The 18,388-nt window shown below is 33.4% G+C and overlaps 2 protein-coding genes across 2 annotated transcripts; one reads left to right on the top strand and one right to left on the bottom strand.

The window, feature by feature from the left end:
• The first annotated feature begins 560 nt into the window (after positions 1-560).
• Positions 561-4,468, top strand: LOC114374198 (amino acid transporter AVT1I-like). Its single transcript, XM_028331812.1, has 3 exons — positions 561-945; positions 2,371-2,978; positions 3,718-4,468. The coding sequence occupies exons 1-3, from the start codon at positions 756-758 to the stop codon at positions 4,231-4,233; spliced, it is 1,314 nt and encodes a 437-aa protein (XP_028187613.1). The 5' UTR covers positions 561-755; the 3' UTR covers positions 4,234-4,468.
• A 605-nt stretch (positions 4,469-5,073) lies between these two features.
• Positions 5,074-6,793, bottom strand: LOC114375583 (spermidine hydroxycinnamoyl transferase-like). Its single transcript, XM_028333408.1, has one exon. The coding sequence runs from the start codon at positions 6,721-6,723 to the stop codon at positions 5,278-5,280; it is 1,446 nt and encodes a 481-aa protein (XP_028189209.1). The 5' UTR covers positions 6,724-6,793; the 3' UTR covers positions 5,074-5,277.
• Positions 6,794-18,388: the final 11,595 nt, after the last annotated feature.

Genomic DNA, 18,388 nt, shown 5'->3' with positions numbered 1-18,388 from the left:
CCACCACAGAATGAGATGTCTTATTTATAGGCATAAATCTATAACTCAAGAAATTCATCTTTATTAAGGGTGAAAAGATGAATAGAGAATGGATTATAATCTTTTAGGAAATTAGTAAAGTTTTGGGATCCGGAGATGCACCTCTATTCATAATTATTCATAACATTATGAGAATATTTTAATCAACAAACTATTATTTAATAGAAATAAAAATATAAATTAAAATATAATTACTACCGAAGCTTTTAATTTTCATTTTTTTTACTACCAAACACATAAAATAAATGAAATTATTTTAATTTAACTAATAATTTAAAACTGGAACGTGATTGTTTTCGGTGGAGGATATTTTGGATTTATATAATTTTTTTAGAAAAATAGTTTATTTAATTAAAAATATTTCAAAAATAATTCATAAATGTTTTATTATATTTCAAGTGAATTAATTAATATAAATTTTGTATCAAATGAAAAATGTCATAAAATTCAATTCATTGTATAAATGAGTCTAGTAAGTCAAGTCACTATGACATTGCTACAAGCCCAGCTTGCAAAGAAGAACCTTGGATAGATACAAAGATGTGTTTTTTTTTAAGGCCAATTTGTTTACTTCAGTTACATACTATCAAAGTTAGAGAACGGAGGAACCTTTGTACTTTCTCTGGGGTGTGTGTGCGTGTGCGTGTCTCACACCACAAACACTGAAAGTACAATCTTCTTGTAGTTACAAAAACTCTGAAACACACACACTTCTTATGTCTATGGCTGGTGAGCAAGGTGATAGATTCTCCTCCGTTACCATACCCCTTCTCGATGATGAAAAATTGCACCAAGTGAATGGTTCAGATGAGGCTTTGGTGTCCAAAACTTGTGTTCTGCACACACCTCATGTGGGTAATACCTCCTTTTTCATGACCTGCTTCCATCTCATTAATGCCCTCTCAGGTTTGTTTGCATGCCCTCTTTCTTTCTTTCTTACACAATCATTTTTACCATTATGATGCACACTTTATTGCGTGTTTTTGCTTGAGTTTTGGTCCTTTTTGGTATCTTTATTTGGTATCTTGTTTTTTTCTGTTCAACTTTACTCTTTAGCTTTACCATTTGGTTCTGTCCTTGAGCATTGAAGATCTTGTTGCTACACAAAAATGCATGCTCTAAAAAAGGGTATTTTTCATAAGGTCTATTTATCATAAGCAAGGTCTATTTAAGGTGTAATAGTGAGGGAATTTAAAGTGCTTCTTGAGTGAGTGACATTTCTGAATAAAAATGTCGTAACATTTTGGACTTATTGTTCTGATTCTAATTATATACTTAAAATCCAACAATGTTCTCCAACACTAGTAGGAGGAGTGTAAGTTTTGCTTTTGGAGGTTTTCAATGAAAAAGAAAAAATCTTTAAGATTTTGGGTTAGAATTAGTTTATTTTCAATTTACTCTTCTGTCTACTTGAGTACAAGGGCCATTGTAGGTAGTGTTACATCAATAGGCCCAACTAATAGGCGATAGATTAAAGTATAGAATTTTAGGACACATTAAATTAATCCTTTGTAAAAATAAAAAAAGACACATTAAATTAACAACCATCCAATCTAACAATAAAATATAAAGAAATTATTATGTTTGTTAATAAACATTTGTATAAGTGTGCTTAAGCTTTGAGATTATCCTAACCTTGGTGAGTCCGAGATCCAATTCAGTTAAACTGATAAAAAAAATATTTACATCCCTACTTATACATTATATATATTTTTTTAAACCATATACGTTATATCTTATTAAATAAGAATTTGATTTTATCTTATAAAAAAGAGTTTGATTTTGATATGATATTAATTAGTGTAAAATGATTTACACCATCAACTAATTAAAATTTATCACAAATATATTTTTAAAATAAGTATTACAAAAAATTAACAATCTTATTATATATAATAATTTGTGACTATTTGACTCTAATATTTAGACTGTCATTGTATACTTAATTAAATTCATTAAATAATGTTATATCCTTTTATAATATTATCTTATAAAAAAGAATTAAATGAATAATAAATATATTGTATTTAATTTTTTATATAATAAAAAAAAGAATTAAGAAAAGATATTACAGAATAATTTAGAATTATTGTATTTTATACCTAATTTGGTTTTGACTTTTTTCTTTATTTTTTAAAGAAAACTTTTGTCTTTATGTAATCTTACAATATTTCTCTGCATCCAGCTACGGGCTGATATAATAGTGCAGCGATCACATGACTTGTTTATGTCTTTTTCCGACATAGACGACGATGTTTGAATGATACATCTAAGCTATGTCTATAGTTGAAACTTACTATTATTACTAACATTTATGCTGCTATGTTTCAGGAGTTGGTATTATTTCCATGCCTTATGCACTGGCATCTGGGGGATGGTTAAGCATATCCCTACTATTTGTGATTGCCATTGCTTGTTGTTACACTGGCATTTTGGTCAAAAGATGCATGGATATGGACCCTGTTATCAAGAATTTTCCTGACATAGGTCAACGTGCATTTGGCGACAAGGGAAGGATAATAGTATCAATTGCTATGAATTCTGAGCTCTACCTAGTTGTAACAGGTTTTCTGATTTTAGAGGGTGACAATCTCGACAAACTAGTACCAAACATGCAACTTGAACTTGCAGGGTTAACAATTGGTGGTACATCAATTTTTACCATGATTGCTGCCCTTGTTATTTTGCCTAGTGTTTTGTTGGAGGATTTGAGCATGCTATCTTATGTCTCTGCTAGTGGTGCATTGGCTTCTTCCATTTTCCTCCTTTCTATATTTTGGAATGGAACCATTGATGGCACAGGATTTCATGCAAAGGGAACAATTTTTAGATTGAGTGGAATACCTGCTGCTGTCAGTTTATATGCCTTCTGTTATAGTGCTCATCCTATCCTTCCTACTCTCTATAATTCTATGAGAGACAAAAGTCAGTTCTCCAAGGTAAGAACGTAACAATTTTTGCACTATTACATGATTTTTTTTATTCGTAGTAATCAAAGATAGGTACCGGGGTTTACAACAAGTTACGCATCCTGCTTAACCAACTGGACTAAACCCCCTTTACTATTGAATGATTTAGGAATGCTTGAAAGAGTTTCTGCAAAGTTATAGGTTTATTGACCCACATGATACCCATCCATGTATCTTGGACATGCCTAACCAGTCACCAAAACAACTAATTATTTCTTTTCTGTGCATTTTGATATGAATTTTGTGTATCTTTTGCACCAGATAAAAAAATTAATATGGAGTTTTATTAATAACTTGTTTTTAGAATAGAAACTTGTAAATATAAATCATTTCACATCAAATAGTGTTTTGGTTCTACATCTCAGATGTGATTTAAGAAGCTAATTATGACTCCACATTTTAAACATAATTTCTTCTCAATTGGTTTTTAAACAAAATCAATTTCATCCAAAATCAATTTTGCAACAATCCTACAGTAGTTTATTTCAATAAGCTTATTATAGTACTCTTGTCAATAGCAACAATTCTACTTTCAACCAAGTGCTTATGACATGAACTCTGATGGGATTAGTTTTTTTTATTGAATGAGTGTCTAATTAAGTTACTTACCCAGATTGCATTCTGAATGAAACATGGATTAATGCTTCTTCATTTTCATGATTTGGTTTCTAAATAGTTAACAATGGTTCAAATTCCTCTGTTTTGGCAGGTGCTGTCTGCATGCTTTACCGTATGCACCCTTGGTTATGCAGCAGCAGGTGTTTTGGGCTACTTAATGTTTGGACAGGAGGTTGAATCACAAGTGACTTTGAACCTCCCAACAGGCAAGTTCAGTTCACATGTGGCAATATTCACTACCTTGGTCAATCCTATAACCAAATATGCATTGATGCTTACTCCAGTCATAAATGCTGTAAAAAACAAAGTTTCATGGCATTACAACAAAAGGTTCACACATATGTTTGTCAGTACTTCCATGCTCATTAGCACTCTTATTGTAGCCGTGGCAATTCCCTTGTTTGGATATCTCATGTCACTCATTGGGGCATTACTAAGTGTCTCAACTTCAATTTTAATGCCATCAGTGTGCTACTTGAAGATTTCAGGAGCTTACAAGAGATTTGGGTCTGAAATGATCATCAATTATTCAATAATAATAATGGGGGTTACTATTGCTGTTGTGGGTACTTATACATCTCTTGTAGATATAGTTCATAATTTGTAAGTGTTAGTGGATTGGATAGTGCATTTGGAAGAAGCTGCTATAACTGAAACTTTTGAACATGCATGTACTTAAATGTGCAAAGATATGCTTCTGTCAATACTTAGGCAGCCTGTATCGACATTTTGTGAGGCATAACCTTTGTCGGATATATCTTCTTGTCATTTGAACATTGTTACGAATCCATGGCTCAAAAAAATGATGATCAAATTGATAAGAGAGATAAAGATCATATTGATACTCATGTGGCAACATACTAAATTGATTGAAAAAGATACTAAAAAGAATTACAATACTCCTATTTGTAGAGTTTATAATTGAGCTAACCAATTAAGTTTAACTAATTTCTGTGATTAGTAGTAAGCCTATATAATGGCCGATGAACGATCACAAACTACATATCTCTAATTATTAAAACATGTTTAAGAGACTTGTTTTGTTGCAAGAGTGTTTTTCTGAACAAGGTGACATGATATTTTGACCACCTTTTGATGCAAGGGAAGTAAAAAGGAACTGAACTGAAAAATGAAAATCACATACACTTTTGCCTCTTGTGAACTACTTGTGTGTCTATATCGCTTGATTTTAAGTCGTGTTCAAAATAACATGGTTATATATAGCGAGTTATACACCTAGGGAGAGACCAAAGTTACGAGTTCAGATGACATTATTACAAGAAACTTTTTGTTGACAAAATTAGCTTTTACGTATTGGCCGGTTAAATCATGATTTAGCTGCTTGAGTTGAAGTGATACTTCTTTCGCTTGGCTTTTATCTGTCTTTTAAGGTTTATATGTAAAAACTAAGAAATACAAAAGTACTGTTACACAGTTTACGCAAATATACGAATACGTAACAACAAGCATTTCCCTTACCCAAATATAACTAAGATCATCTCCTTTTGTCAGGTCATGATCAAACATACTTAAAAGTTCTGAAAAGGAAACTGAACATGATCAACTCTTAAATAATAAAAACAAGGAAACAGACCCAAAACACAAAAAAACAAATAAAGCTAGCTAACAGAATATGGTAGCTCCATACGAGCTATAACAAGGATAAATACATATCCTCATAAAAGTAATTTTTGAAAAGCTGCATAAGTGCTGTCTGAAAAAATAAGGCTACAATAACACCATCTCCATCTGGGCTTGGAAGAATTGCAGCCCTATCTGCTGGAGATCTACTTGCTAAGCCAAAATGCACTGGCTTTCCCCAACCAAAATCTGATTCATACACTGGCATGTTAGTGAAGCTTGTGAGGAACAAAACATTATGATTCAAAGCATAAGGGATATTCACACGGTGTCCTTGTCGCATGAAGAAAGCCCTTATGTTATCCAATTGCACTTGGCCTAAACGACTAACGTTTAATTGTGACTTTACAAACTCGTCCGTGACTGCATGAGATGCTTCCCTTATCTTATGAGCAGCAAAACCTAATGGGTTTGATATGATATCTCCCTCAGGTGTGGCTACGTTTGCCACAGCATTGCCAAAATAGTTATGAGGGAGAGGTGGGTTCATTCTATTGCGAAAATTAACACTGAACCGAACTTGAGTTAGGTCATCACCAAGAGCCTTAGATGCACACCTCCATATATGAGCAGCAACAACTTCAAATCTGCTATAATTAGGTCTTGACCCTTGTTTTGAAGATTGATGGTTATTAGCCATAGCCTTATTCTTTAGCCTCTCCACCTGGCTTGATGTGAGTTTTAGCATTGCACCACTTCTCTTCTTTGGCTTATCTATCCCATCATCTTCTGGTGTTTGTGGCACCACAGGCTTCTTCCACTGATCTAACAGTTTTGATGTTGGAATATGTTGAAGTGTACTGGTGTCAAGTTTACTAATCTCTCTAGTATTTACTTCCCTCGGTTTCTCCAACCAAATGTCTGGGAATTTGAGTAGTGTTCGATCAAGAAACGGGATTTCATTAGGGTCTAGTTCTTCTCCCCGAGACAGCTTTGCCCATCTGTTCATGAAGTCAATGATGCCGGTGGCATCGGTCAAAGGATGAGATAGAAGAACTCCAATGGCAAGGCCTTCACAATCACCACCACTATGGAACCTTGTTAATTGCACCAGCAGTAGGGGAATCTCCTCTATAGGTTGTTGAGTATCATCAAGTTTTGGAATGAGTTCATCGGTGAACTCGGACGGTGAAAAGTCGTCTCCATAATCAACAAATGTGTTTGTGGTTTCGGCTTCAAGCAATGTCACTCCCTTTGCGTTGCAATCCAATTCCATTCGACCACTTTTTGACAACCTTAACCTGCCAGCTACTGGATAGTAGTACGATAGAAGCTTGCTAAGAGAGTTCTTCATCCTCTCAACGGTGTTGTTGTTGTGTTCTTTTGCTGATCTGTAAATGTAGAGAATGGATACATGACCTAGGACCCCGATTTGGTCACTATCGGATAGCCATAAAGGGTCCTTTGGAGTTGGTTGATTTGGAGTGATGTTGTAAGAAGCCACAATGGTTTTCATCTTTTGTGCTTGAATATTGTGCTTGAGGCTGTATTTGTATTTGTACTGTATGGAACAAGTAGTAACTTAAACCAAGGACCAATATTGTACATATATTTACTATTATCAAATAAATATTAATATATTATAAATATAAATTAATAAAATAATACTTACAAATTATTATTAATAAATATAAATTAATCAGTATACATTAATATAGTTCATGCTACTGAGAAATTGATATTAATTAATTACTATATATTTTTAATAATCAATAAATATATATATATACTAATCTACAACTATTAATATTATTAGTATAAATTTCTTGCTTAGGATATGATTCATTTCACATAAGAGACAAAAAAAAAATCCCTGTGTCTCTCTCTCTCTGATGACAGTTCAGCATTTTTAAATCTCTACAAAAAACCTGCACACATAAAAACTCATCCTATCAGGACCACTACGCAATTGTGGTCCCAGCCAATAAGCCAACCACACGTGAACTGAGGGAGAGTCACTAACGCAGTTAACACCGTTATAATCAATTTACACCAAAAATCATGGGAAAATCAATTTGTTTCAAATTTAAAACTTCCATTAATCAACTTAATCGGAAATCTGTCAAATGGGATTTTGTAAATCATAAAAGATCAATTTTCGAAAATAACTACAAATCTTTACGGTAATCTTCCCCATTGGAAAAAAAAATAAAAAATCAAGCCAATCTGCCATTGATGAACCAAGAAGATTGCACTGTCACAAGCTGTGATACAAGCTAGCTGCAACAAATTACAAGTATGTAAAATGAAGGAAAAAAAAAAAACCCAATACAAATGTGTGTGATGGATTAGGGGTAATAAACTTAGAATTCGAGGACTAAGTGGCCTCCACAAAAGACAAAGAAGGAAAAAGAGCTAAATTCTGCTTGTCCTTTTTATTCCATAGAGTAGTTTATATAGGTTGTTACATAGTATTCTAGAATATTGTTTTCACACGACTGTTAACCATCACTATAGCCTAATACACCTATGCATAACTACCACTATACACGCACCACCCGACAAGCACTATTGCCCCTAATAGAAAGTTGTTAACAAGCATTGACAATTACCACTACTAAACTTGCCACCCTTCAGGCATAATCCTTCAAGTGATTGGGCACAATGATTCTTCTCTTGGGCTTGCCTTGAGTGATTTTTGCATTACCAATCTTGGGCTTATCATTTTCCACCCCATTGGGCAATACCTTGTCCTTAAGGTGGTGAGCTTTCTTTAAACTGGCCCAATCTTCTTAAGTTGTGTCATCTGGATGCAACCCTTGCCATTGCACCAGCACTTGCAACCGTGGTTAGTCCTACACTAAATCCCAATGCGTTCCCAGAATAGCCAGAGGTATAATAACGGGGTTGTTGTCAATGTCCTGTGAAGGTAGAGCTAGAGGAGTTGTTGTAGTGGAGTTTTGAAAAAGTTTAAGGTTGGAACAATGAAACACTGGATGGATTCGTGATTCTTCAGGGAGTTGCAACTTGTAAGCTACTTTACCAATGAGTGAGAGGATTTGGAATGGCCCATAAAAACGTTTGGTCGAAGTTTGACCATGACCCATTCTCCAGGTTCAAACATGACGTCCCATCGATGCACGTCCACTGTAAGTTTCATTCTTTGTTGCGCTTTGGAAAGTTTCTTACTCAATGTTGTGAATACTACTTCCCTTTCATTCAAGATGTTGTCTACTGCAATCACTTGAGAATCACTCGTCAGATACTGGGGAATGCTTGGAGGTTTGCGCCCAAAAGTTTCTTCAAATGGTGAGACGCCCGTAGCCGAATGGATGGAGGTGTTGTAACACCATGCTGCCCACAACAACAACTTCCCCCAAGATTTCGTCTTGTTATGCATGAAGGCTCTTAAGTACTGTTCCATAACTCTGTTTAACACCTCTGTTTGACCATCCATTTGTGGATGATAAGAGGAACTCATCCGCAGCTTTGTTTCACTCAAGCGAAACAACTCCTGCCAAAATCTACTAACAAATAGAGGGTCCCTATCAGAGACAATACTCTTAGGCATTCCATGGTTTTTACCCATGATCTCCATGAATAATAAAGCAACAGAGGAAGCTGTGTAATTTGTCACTAACATGCCCAAATGAATTCCTTTAGAGAACCTGTCAACAACAACCAAAATAGTGGTATTGTCATGATACAAAGGAAGACCCACTATGAAATCCATGGAAAGGTCTTTCGATGGTCGTGAAGGAGCAGGTAACGAATAGAGGAGCCCAGCTGGTTTCTTGGCTTCATACTTAGTAGCTTGACAATCCAAGCAAGCTAAGACGAATTGACAAACATCAGTGCACATGTCGGACCAGATGAAATTTTACCCCAAGCATGCTAAAGTCTTTTTGATTCCCATGTGCCCTCCATTTGGTGTACTGTGGAATTCCTGAAGTAATGTTTGAATGAAAGCGATTCCCTTAGGTAACCATATGCGGTTGTTCAGCAGAATCAAATCATTGGCAATCGTATACTCAGGTCTCTTTGTCGGATTTGCCAAAATCTCCTGACGAAGGGCCACGAACTCAGGGTGAGTGGTCAAGTCTGTATTGAGCGAACGGAGGGCCACGAAATCAGGGTGAGTGGTCAAGTCCGTCTTGAGTTGTTCTAAGAAATTGAAATGAGGAACGAACAAGATGAAGAGAGAACTCTACGAATCATCAGGAACATGAGATAAGGCATCTACAACTGTATTCGTCTTACCTGTGCGATACTTGATCCTGAAATTGTAACCCATAAGCCTAGAGTGATAAAATTGTTGTTCTGGTGTCTAAATGACTTGAGCCATAATCTCTTTCAAGCTGCGATGGTTAGTCAATATGATGAATTGGCGCCCTAACAAATATTGACGCCACTTTTTAACTACGGTCGTGAGGGTGGCCAACTCCCGGACATAGGTGGATGCATGTCTGAGTTTCAGGCAGAATTGTTTGTTGAAAAAAGCGATGGGGTGTTCGGACTGAGACGCCCCCATACCTACTCCTGACACATTTGTTTCTACTGTGAATGGAATTTCAAAATTTGGTAATTGTAATACCGGAGCAGAGCTGATGGCGTCCTTCAGTTGTTGGAAAAAGGTTTGGGCAACCGAAGACCAAACAAGGTGAGGTTGAGTCAAGGGATTTGCAATTGAAGCATATCTCCTAATGAAACGTCGATAAAATCCCATGGGCCCCAAAAATCCCCGAAGCGCTCTAAAGGTTCGTGGAACCGATCACTGTTGTTTGGCCCTTACTTTTTCCAAGACTGGTGTTACTCCCCTGTTGGACACCACATGGCCCAAGTATTCGATTTGGGGTTGAGCAAACAAACACTTGGACTTTTTCAAGAAGAACTGACCGTCTCCAACGCACGAAATGTCTTTACTAGATGAACCAAGTGATCTTGGAAGGTTTTGCTATAGACGAGGATGTCGTCAAAGAATACGATTATGAATTTGCAAAGATAAGGTCGGAAAGTCTCATTTATCGTGGCCTGGAAGGACAAAGGTGCATTGCACAACCCAAAAGGCATTACGCGAAACTCATAATGGTCGTGATGGGTGCAGAACATTGTCTTGCTAACATCTTCATCCTTTATCAAAATTTGATGGTAACCCTATAGCAAGTCCAATTTTGTAAACCATTAAGCACCCCCTAACTCGTCCAATAACTCATCCACTATCGGTATCGAAAATCGTTTCTTGATTATGATAGCGTTAAAGGCTCGATAATCTACACAGAAGCGATATGACCCATCTCTCTTTCGAGCTAACAGAACGGGGGACGAAAAGGGGCTTGTACTCGATCTGATGATGCCATTCCTTAACATTTCCTCAACTTGCAATTCAATTTCCTACTTTTGAAAATGGGGATATATGTAAGGACGAACAATCACTGGTTCGGAGTTAAGGTGAAGATTAATTGCATGGCTGATTGTTCGAGTAGGTGGTAAGGTTGTTGGGGCTCGAAATAGCTCGTCAAATTAGTGAATAATGTGCTCAACCTCCAGTCTGATGGGTGGTGATTGAAGGATTTGGGTTGAAGGGGGCTTGACTCAAAGATGAAAAAATTCACTCACTGTATTGGTTTGCACTAGACAATGCAACTGATGTACAGAGATGGACCCAGCACCACTATTGCGATCACCCTTTAATTCCACGATTCTGCCATCGTGAGTAAACTTCATAGTTAACTCATTGTAATCTGTCAAGACCGGGCCTAATGATTTCAACCATTCAACACCCAGGACCAAATCTGCTTCGCATAGGTGAAGAACATGGAATTGAACCCGAATATCATGCCCTTGAATCCGAAGAAGAGTGTCAGGTCACCGCAAGTGGCACTCCAACTCGTGGCCACTACCCACCATTACCCATAAGGGTTGAGTGGCTTAAGTGGTTAAGCCCAAATTTGTAATCAAGCGCTTCTGGATAAAATTATGGGTACTACCCCCATCAATTAATATCCACACCCTGTGTCCCGCTAACCAGCCCACCAAACGTAGTGTCTCTGGAGCTATGTGGCCCGCAATAGTGTGTAGATTGATTTGGCCTGACAATGGCCCCACTGGTTCCCCGGTATCGCCAAGTTCATCAGGAGGGATTAATTCATATGTAGGATTGTCGTCTTCATCCGTGATGGACAAAAACATCTTGGAGGAACAACAATGACCCCTACTAAAATTTTCATCGCAATTGAAACACAAACCCTTCTCACGGCGTAATGCAAGTTCCTCTGGCGATAATTTCTTAAAAGGGATAGAAGGAGACGGTTATGGAGTAGGTAGCAGTGCTGATGTTGGAATTGGCGGTAACAATAGTGAAGGAGGAGGGACTGATAACGCTGATGTGACCGAATGACATTGAAAAAATAGATAGGAATTTGCTAGTTTCTCCTCATGAAGGCGAGCCAGTGTTGTAGCTTGGACCAGCATGAGGGGCTGTGCTACCTGCACTTCGCGGTGAATCTCGGGAGTTAATCCTGAGATTAAACAGTTGAGCAAAATAGGTGTTGGGAGACCAACAATTTTGTTGGAGAGGGACTCAAACTCTGATAAGTAAGTATTAACGAACCTATGTTGATTGAGTTTAAATAGAGCTCTGGTTGGGTCGTCGTACTAGGATGGAGCAAAGCGAGCTTCAAGCTCACGCAAGAAACTGGGCCATGACGACAACTGGCCATTCATAGACATCCATTGGAAACAAGCTAATGTTGGCCCTTCCATGTAAAACGAAGCAATGGTGAGGCGATCTAGCTCTGGCGTCTCATGATACTCGAAAAATTGGGTTATCTTGAAGATCCACCCAAAAGGATCCTGTGACACCCTCTACCCCTCACATATATACTAACAAGGAATAAAAATTCAAATATTAATTAAAAGTATTTTTTTTACATTTTTAAATACAAGTCTTTCAAAGGGATAAAAGGTTCACAATCACTTTCTTCTACATCATATTCAAACTTGTCCAAATAAATAATAAAGTCATCGGCTCGAACAAGGCCGTCTGAGACTTCATACAATTAATATAAAACCCTATACCCCAATGTCACATCCTATCAGAGCGTTGTGTCTCGACGTCTTTCAGCACAATATTCCTTAAAGCAGTTCACCTAGTCATTTGCTCCCCTGAACACAAAGTTCAAGATCATCACAGGATCCAAACATAAACAACAAACCGGGAGTGAGTTATCACATTCCTAACTAATAGAGAAACAAGACAACTAGATATACATATCATATAAACCAAATAAAACTTACTTACACGTAATTCATGTAATTCCACCACTTTGTCATTCAAAATTCACTTTTCATCAATCAATCACACTTTTCAATCATCAATCACATTACACAAGAATCACACGCTCTGATCAAGACATAATAACATCTCAATTTCATAATAAACAATTAGCAAGCGCATGAAACAGTTATGCTAAGACTCAAGCCTATATGCAATGTGGTACCATGTCAGTGAAAAACCACCCTGGGGCGCTTAGGAGTACATAACAAGACACACCACACAATGGGTTTGTCAGGTCACTCTCACTAAGTAAGATCATAGGGAGACCAGTCAGGGTCACGATGTTTTGCGAGAATGCTCCAACCATATGGGATCAGCATAGGCTTAAAGGAGCACTCAAACCCGATGACCCCCAAGGCCTACACTTCGAAGAGTCTGTCAGGGTCTCTCCCTCCTGATTCAGGTCCAACCCCTAAAATCATTTTAGCACACAGACACTGCTCGTGAATTATACAATACCCACGACCTCACACTCGTGTTTTAAACACGTACAACATATTGCGCTACAATTTAACACTGGTTCCTAAATAGGAAACCTACACTTTCTCTTTAACACTGCGCATTTACACTTTTCTCAAGATAACACTGGTCGGGTTATTGTACAATTCACATCTTACGACACAAATAATGTCACATCAAGAGTTAATCTCACACTTATTTACAACCAAAACTCATTCACAATTTCACATCTCATAATGTCACAATCCACCATCACATGTTTTCACGTATCTCACAATTCAACACCTGTTCTACTTTACACTTTTACTCAATCTCAATAACAATATTATAATCTCAAGGCAACATATTATTCCACAATTCATCACATATTTCATTTATAAGCACTGCTCATGAATTATACAATACCACGACCTCACACTCATGTTTCAAACATGTTTAACACAATTGCACTACAATTTAACACTGGTTCCTAACTAGGAACCTACACTTTCTCTTTAACACTGCGCATAAACAATTTTCTCAATATCAACACTGGTCGGGTTATTGTATAATTCACAGCTCATAACTCAATACACACATCTCAATACACATGTATCTCAAATCTAAACATAGTATTCTCAAACTCCAACACTTGAATAATTTTTGGAATCACACAATAACAACACTACAACATTATTTACATAAAATATTAATATAAATAAATATATAACTAAATCTATATATATAAATCCAGCAACGTATTTCATATTTGATCATGAATTTTAAGAAAGTTTTCAATGTACCAATTCTAAATAATTATATAAACACGTTCTCATATATATAATTATACATGAATTCATATATATATTATCTAAGAATACAACACATAGTCTATTAGAATTCTTTTCTCAATTTCAAATATAATATCAATTTTAAACTATAAAAAAACTAAAAACCATGAAAAGGGGAAAAATAAAAACTCAATATCTCCTTACTTAATTTTATCAACTACGGTTCACACTCAACACAAGAGCACATTAATTTCACAAAAATTCCTCATTGGGACATCAAATGATTCATCAAACATATATAATTTATATATAACTCATAGTTATGATTACAATGCGAAGGGTTTTCCTCTAAGCTCAGATATGATTTTAAAATTCCCAACGGTGAGAATGTTTGAAATTTGGTTGCGAACGTGGTACTTAAATTTCACGACAATCCAACTATGAACGAGTCCGAGATCGTCGTTTTTCTGAGACAGGTTTGGTGGGCTGCGGGAAAAAGAAAGGGTTTTGAAAGGAGAAGGGGAAAAACGAAAATGAGGCCAAAAAGAGACACCTGACTTAACATAACTATTTATACCTAGGGTACTCAGCCTATTATTTACTCTATATTTATTTATTTATTTATTTTATAAAAACAAACTCTATTTTATTTTCTATCAAACAAATAAATGAAATATCCTTTTTATTTTCTCTCAAATCATTATTTTAATTAATAATTATATCTCCTTATTTATTTATTTATAAAATCTCATCATTTTTCTAAAACTCTATTTATTTATAAATAACAATCATTTTTAATCTAGATTACAAAAATTTGGATGTTACAGATCCGAACCATCAAAGCATGGTACCTCGAGCTTCAAGCGATGAGAAGTGACAGATGAAGGGACAGTAGAAGGATTAGCATATGAAGATGAAGGGGACAGTGGTCGAGTTTCTAGAGTCGGAACCTTTTGGCATAGATCCTCCAATCTCATGGACAGGTTAAATTGAGAGGCTGTGAGTTTGACTATGGCATCTTCCAAGCGATCCAGGTTGGACTTCGAATGAGTGGAGTATGTCATACTCAATGAAAGCACCAAATATTGATGGGTGAGGGGTAATAAACTTAGAATTCAAGGACTAAGTGGCCTCTAGAGAAGACAGAGAAGGAAAAAAGCTAAATTTTGCTTGCCCTTTTTATTCCATAGAGTAGTTATATAGGTTGTTACAGAGTATTCTAGAATATTGTTTTTGCACTTTTTACTCGAAAAAACTTAGAATATTGTTTTCACAACTATTAATATTATTAGTATAAATTTAATAAATAATATTTATTAGTATTTAATGATGTCACACATTTATTATTAACTTATATGTACTAATATTTAATAGTACTTGTGTATATATAATATCAATAAATATGATTTGTTATTATATTAATTGGTATATATTTAATATAAATCAATATGTATGGGTCAAAAATCACGAGTGTTCCTAGGGATGTAAGCAGGTGTGGGCAACATGCGAACCCGAATTAATCTAAATAGTTTGGGTTGGATAATTTCTATGTTTACGTTAAACCCAAATCGAACCAATCAAATTTGTTGAATTTTGGATTGGGTCACGGGTTTTAATATTTGAATCTGCTGATTTGTAGACTTGTTAATTTGTATTAAACTATTATTATTATTATTATATAATATATATTTTTAAATTTTAAAAAAATCAAATACTATTGACTATTGATTACATAGACTTATCAGCTTGAATTGACTATGTATCAATGCATCCTTAACCTTAAGGATAAAAGTGACAAATGTTTTATTTATTGAAAGTTGAAACCACTTTAGATGAGCTTCTAAAAATATTTCAAATCTATTTACAAAGAATATGCCTCCTAATGTTCTATTGATTTTGGTAGAAAAAAGTGTTTAAAACTCATCCTTATTGTGCTTATTGAAACTCCTTATCTTGAATATGATATGCTTAATTTCTCATCCTCCATAAATAAATAAATGATGGATAGCAATAAGTGGAGTGGAGTGTGACAATATAAAAAAAATTCTTTTTAATAAAAAATCTAACAAGAAACAGTTATGTCTAATTCATTTAATAAAAATTTTAACTTGTAAAAAATATTGTCTTTCAAAAAAAGAACGGACAAAATTAAATGTTTGACGCGTTGATCTAACTCAACCCAAATCGTTCACAAATGAATTGATTTGGGTTGTATTTCATTTTTTTCTTAAAAAACCTACCCAAACAAACTCGTTCAAATTTGATTTGATTTATCATGAGTTTGATTAAACCTAATCCAAATCGACCCGCTTACACTCATAGGTATTTCCCAACCTACTAGGTCACTAATCTCACTATGTGTAATTATTGTTGGTCCAATTTTTTTTTACACATGATTAGAATATAAAACAATATTATCCAACAAATATATACTAATTTATATTTGTTAATAATAATTCATTAATATTAATTTTAAATTTTCAGTATATATTATATTATTAATTTCTCATTTTAATACTATATATTTATTAATATTAAATATTATTTCATATGTTAAAAATTAAAATTAAAAATATAAATTTTATTAATTCAAATTCATTAATATTTAATATTATTAGTCTATATTGATAAATTAATTTTAATAAATATAAATTAATATATATTAATAAATTTCTATAGAAATATTAATATATTGATTATGATATAAATACATTAAAATATAATTAATAGAAAATATAATTTATATTAATCTTATTTTATATAATTTCTATTAATTTTATTTTAATATTTCTTTTGATTAAGTAATTGAACCGAACTAGCTATATTATTTGTTTTATCTGACCAATCCAGCCGGCCGATTTGAGCCAATTATCAAAACAGTGGTTGTTACTAGACTTCATTATATTCAGTTTCAATGAATTTATGTAATACATGTCTTATTTGCTTTTGGTCTCTTTTCGGTGCTTCACGATACATTTCAAAAACGTCTCAATCATCAACTATAGTCAACTAATTAAAGGTAAGAATAAATAATAATATATGTTAAATTTAAGTCACTAATAAATTAAATATTAAATTTAAGGCAATAATAAATTTATTGATTTAAATTTTAAGTATGCAACTATAATAAACATTTAAATTAAAAGATTTATCTTTTTATAGTAATTTTATTGAACTTGAGCGAGATAGTCACCTACTAAGAATATTTATATTTTTTTACCATAAAAAATAGTATACACATTAATAGTGTAAAGTATTTTCCATAATCATTGAAATAAAAATAATCATATATAATAATTTTTTAAAAAATTTGAAATAATTATTTTAAAAGTGACACCAAACATAATTTAATTATGTTGACATATATAGTTTAGTAGGATATAAATTAAAAATCTTATTGATGAAAAAAAAATCCTAAAAGTGTAATTACTTTTTTATTTTAAGTTTTTAGCCATTAAAATCATGGATTCAAAAATAAAAATTATTTTATTTTAGTATGCATGAATTTTTATATGATTATTTCCTAAGTATTTTCTTTTTTAATAATTTATGCCAATAGATATTTTTAAATAGTGATAAGAGGTATTAACATGTTATTGGACTAAGTAAAATTAAACTTAAATTTACGAAACAAAGTCTAATGTTGTGAATACTCCATAAACAATGTAATATGGTGACAAAAAAATAGTGATAAAAGGGAAAAATAATTAAATAATAAATTAAAATATTTTGAATTTAAGGAAAGTCCCTTGTTATTTAATTTTCCCCTTTTATATTCTTAATTTTTTTTAATATTAAAAATAAAATTATAAAGAGAGAGAAAGAAAATGAAATAAAATATCCTGTAGTACTATATTCAGAAAGAAAAAAAAAGGAAGAATAATCTGTTTTCCTCTATTTTATGAAAATAGAAAGAAAAAAATAAAGTATATTTCATAACTTTAGTATTTTACTACTAAATTAGTAGATAAGTATATAAGTAAATAGTAAATGAATGCAATATATGCATTACATTTACAGGTTGGCTCGTGGGTTTGAGAAAAAAAAAATACATCATTTTTTTAAAACTTTCTCAATTTTAGTTTTAGTTTTTAATCTAAATTTTGACCAATAAAGTTTTTGAAATTTTTTTACGCATTCAAATAAAAATGTTAATTAGTGATGTAATAATAATTCACAGTGGAATGACTTGTTACGTCATTACCAAATTAGATAAGATAGTCAATTATAATTTTTTTTCAATAAATTGTATTTATTTGTTCAAAATAATTGAGGCCAAATTAATTAATAAAAAGATTAAAATTACAATTTATAAAATAAAATATATACATGACTATTTTATTATTTTTTTTTATCATAAGACAAATCATTAAATTGTCAATATTATTTTTGTTTTGTCAGTTAATGTTATTACTTAAAATGCAAGGATTAAAAGTGATCACAATAAAAAAAACTCATGTATTTTCACCGATCAAAATTTAGGTTAAGAATTAATAAGTTTAACGATCTTGTGATAGTAAACCTTTCGAACCAATCGAATGTTATGTGATATCACGAGGATTATATATGTTAATTTTTTTTTTTTTTATAAATTGAACAAGTAGTAACTTAAACAA

The sequence above is a fragment of the Glycine soja genome, chromosome 11 (assembly GCF_004193775.1).
Source record: "Glycine soja cultivar W05 chromosome 11, ASM419377v2, whole genome shotgun sequence".
In the NCBI taxonomy this organism is placed as follows: Eukaryota; Viridiplantae; Streptophyta; class Magnoliopsida; order Fabales; family Fabaceae; genus Glycine; species Glycine soja.
Note: the sequence above shows the minus strand (reverse complement) of the source record. Positions and strands in the feature narration are given on the sequence as shown.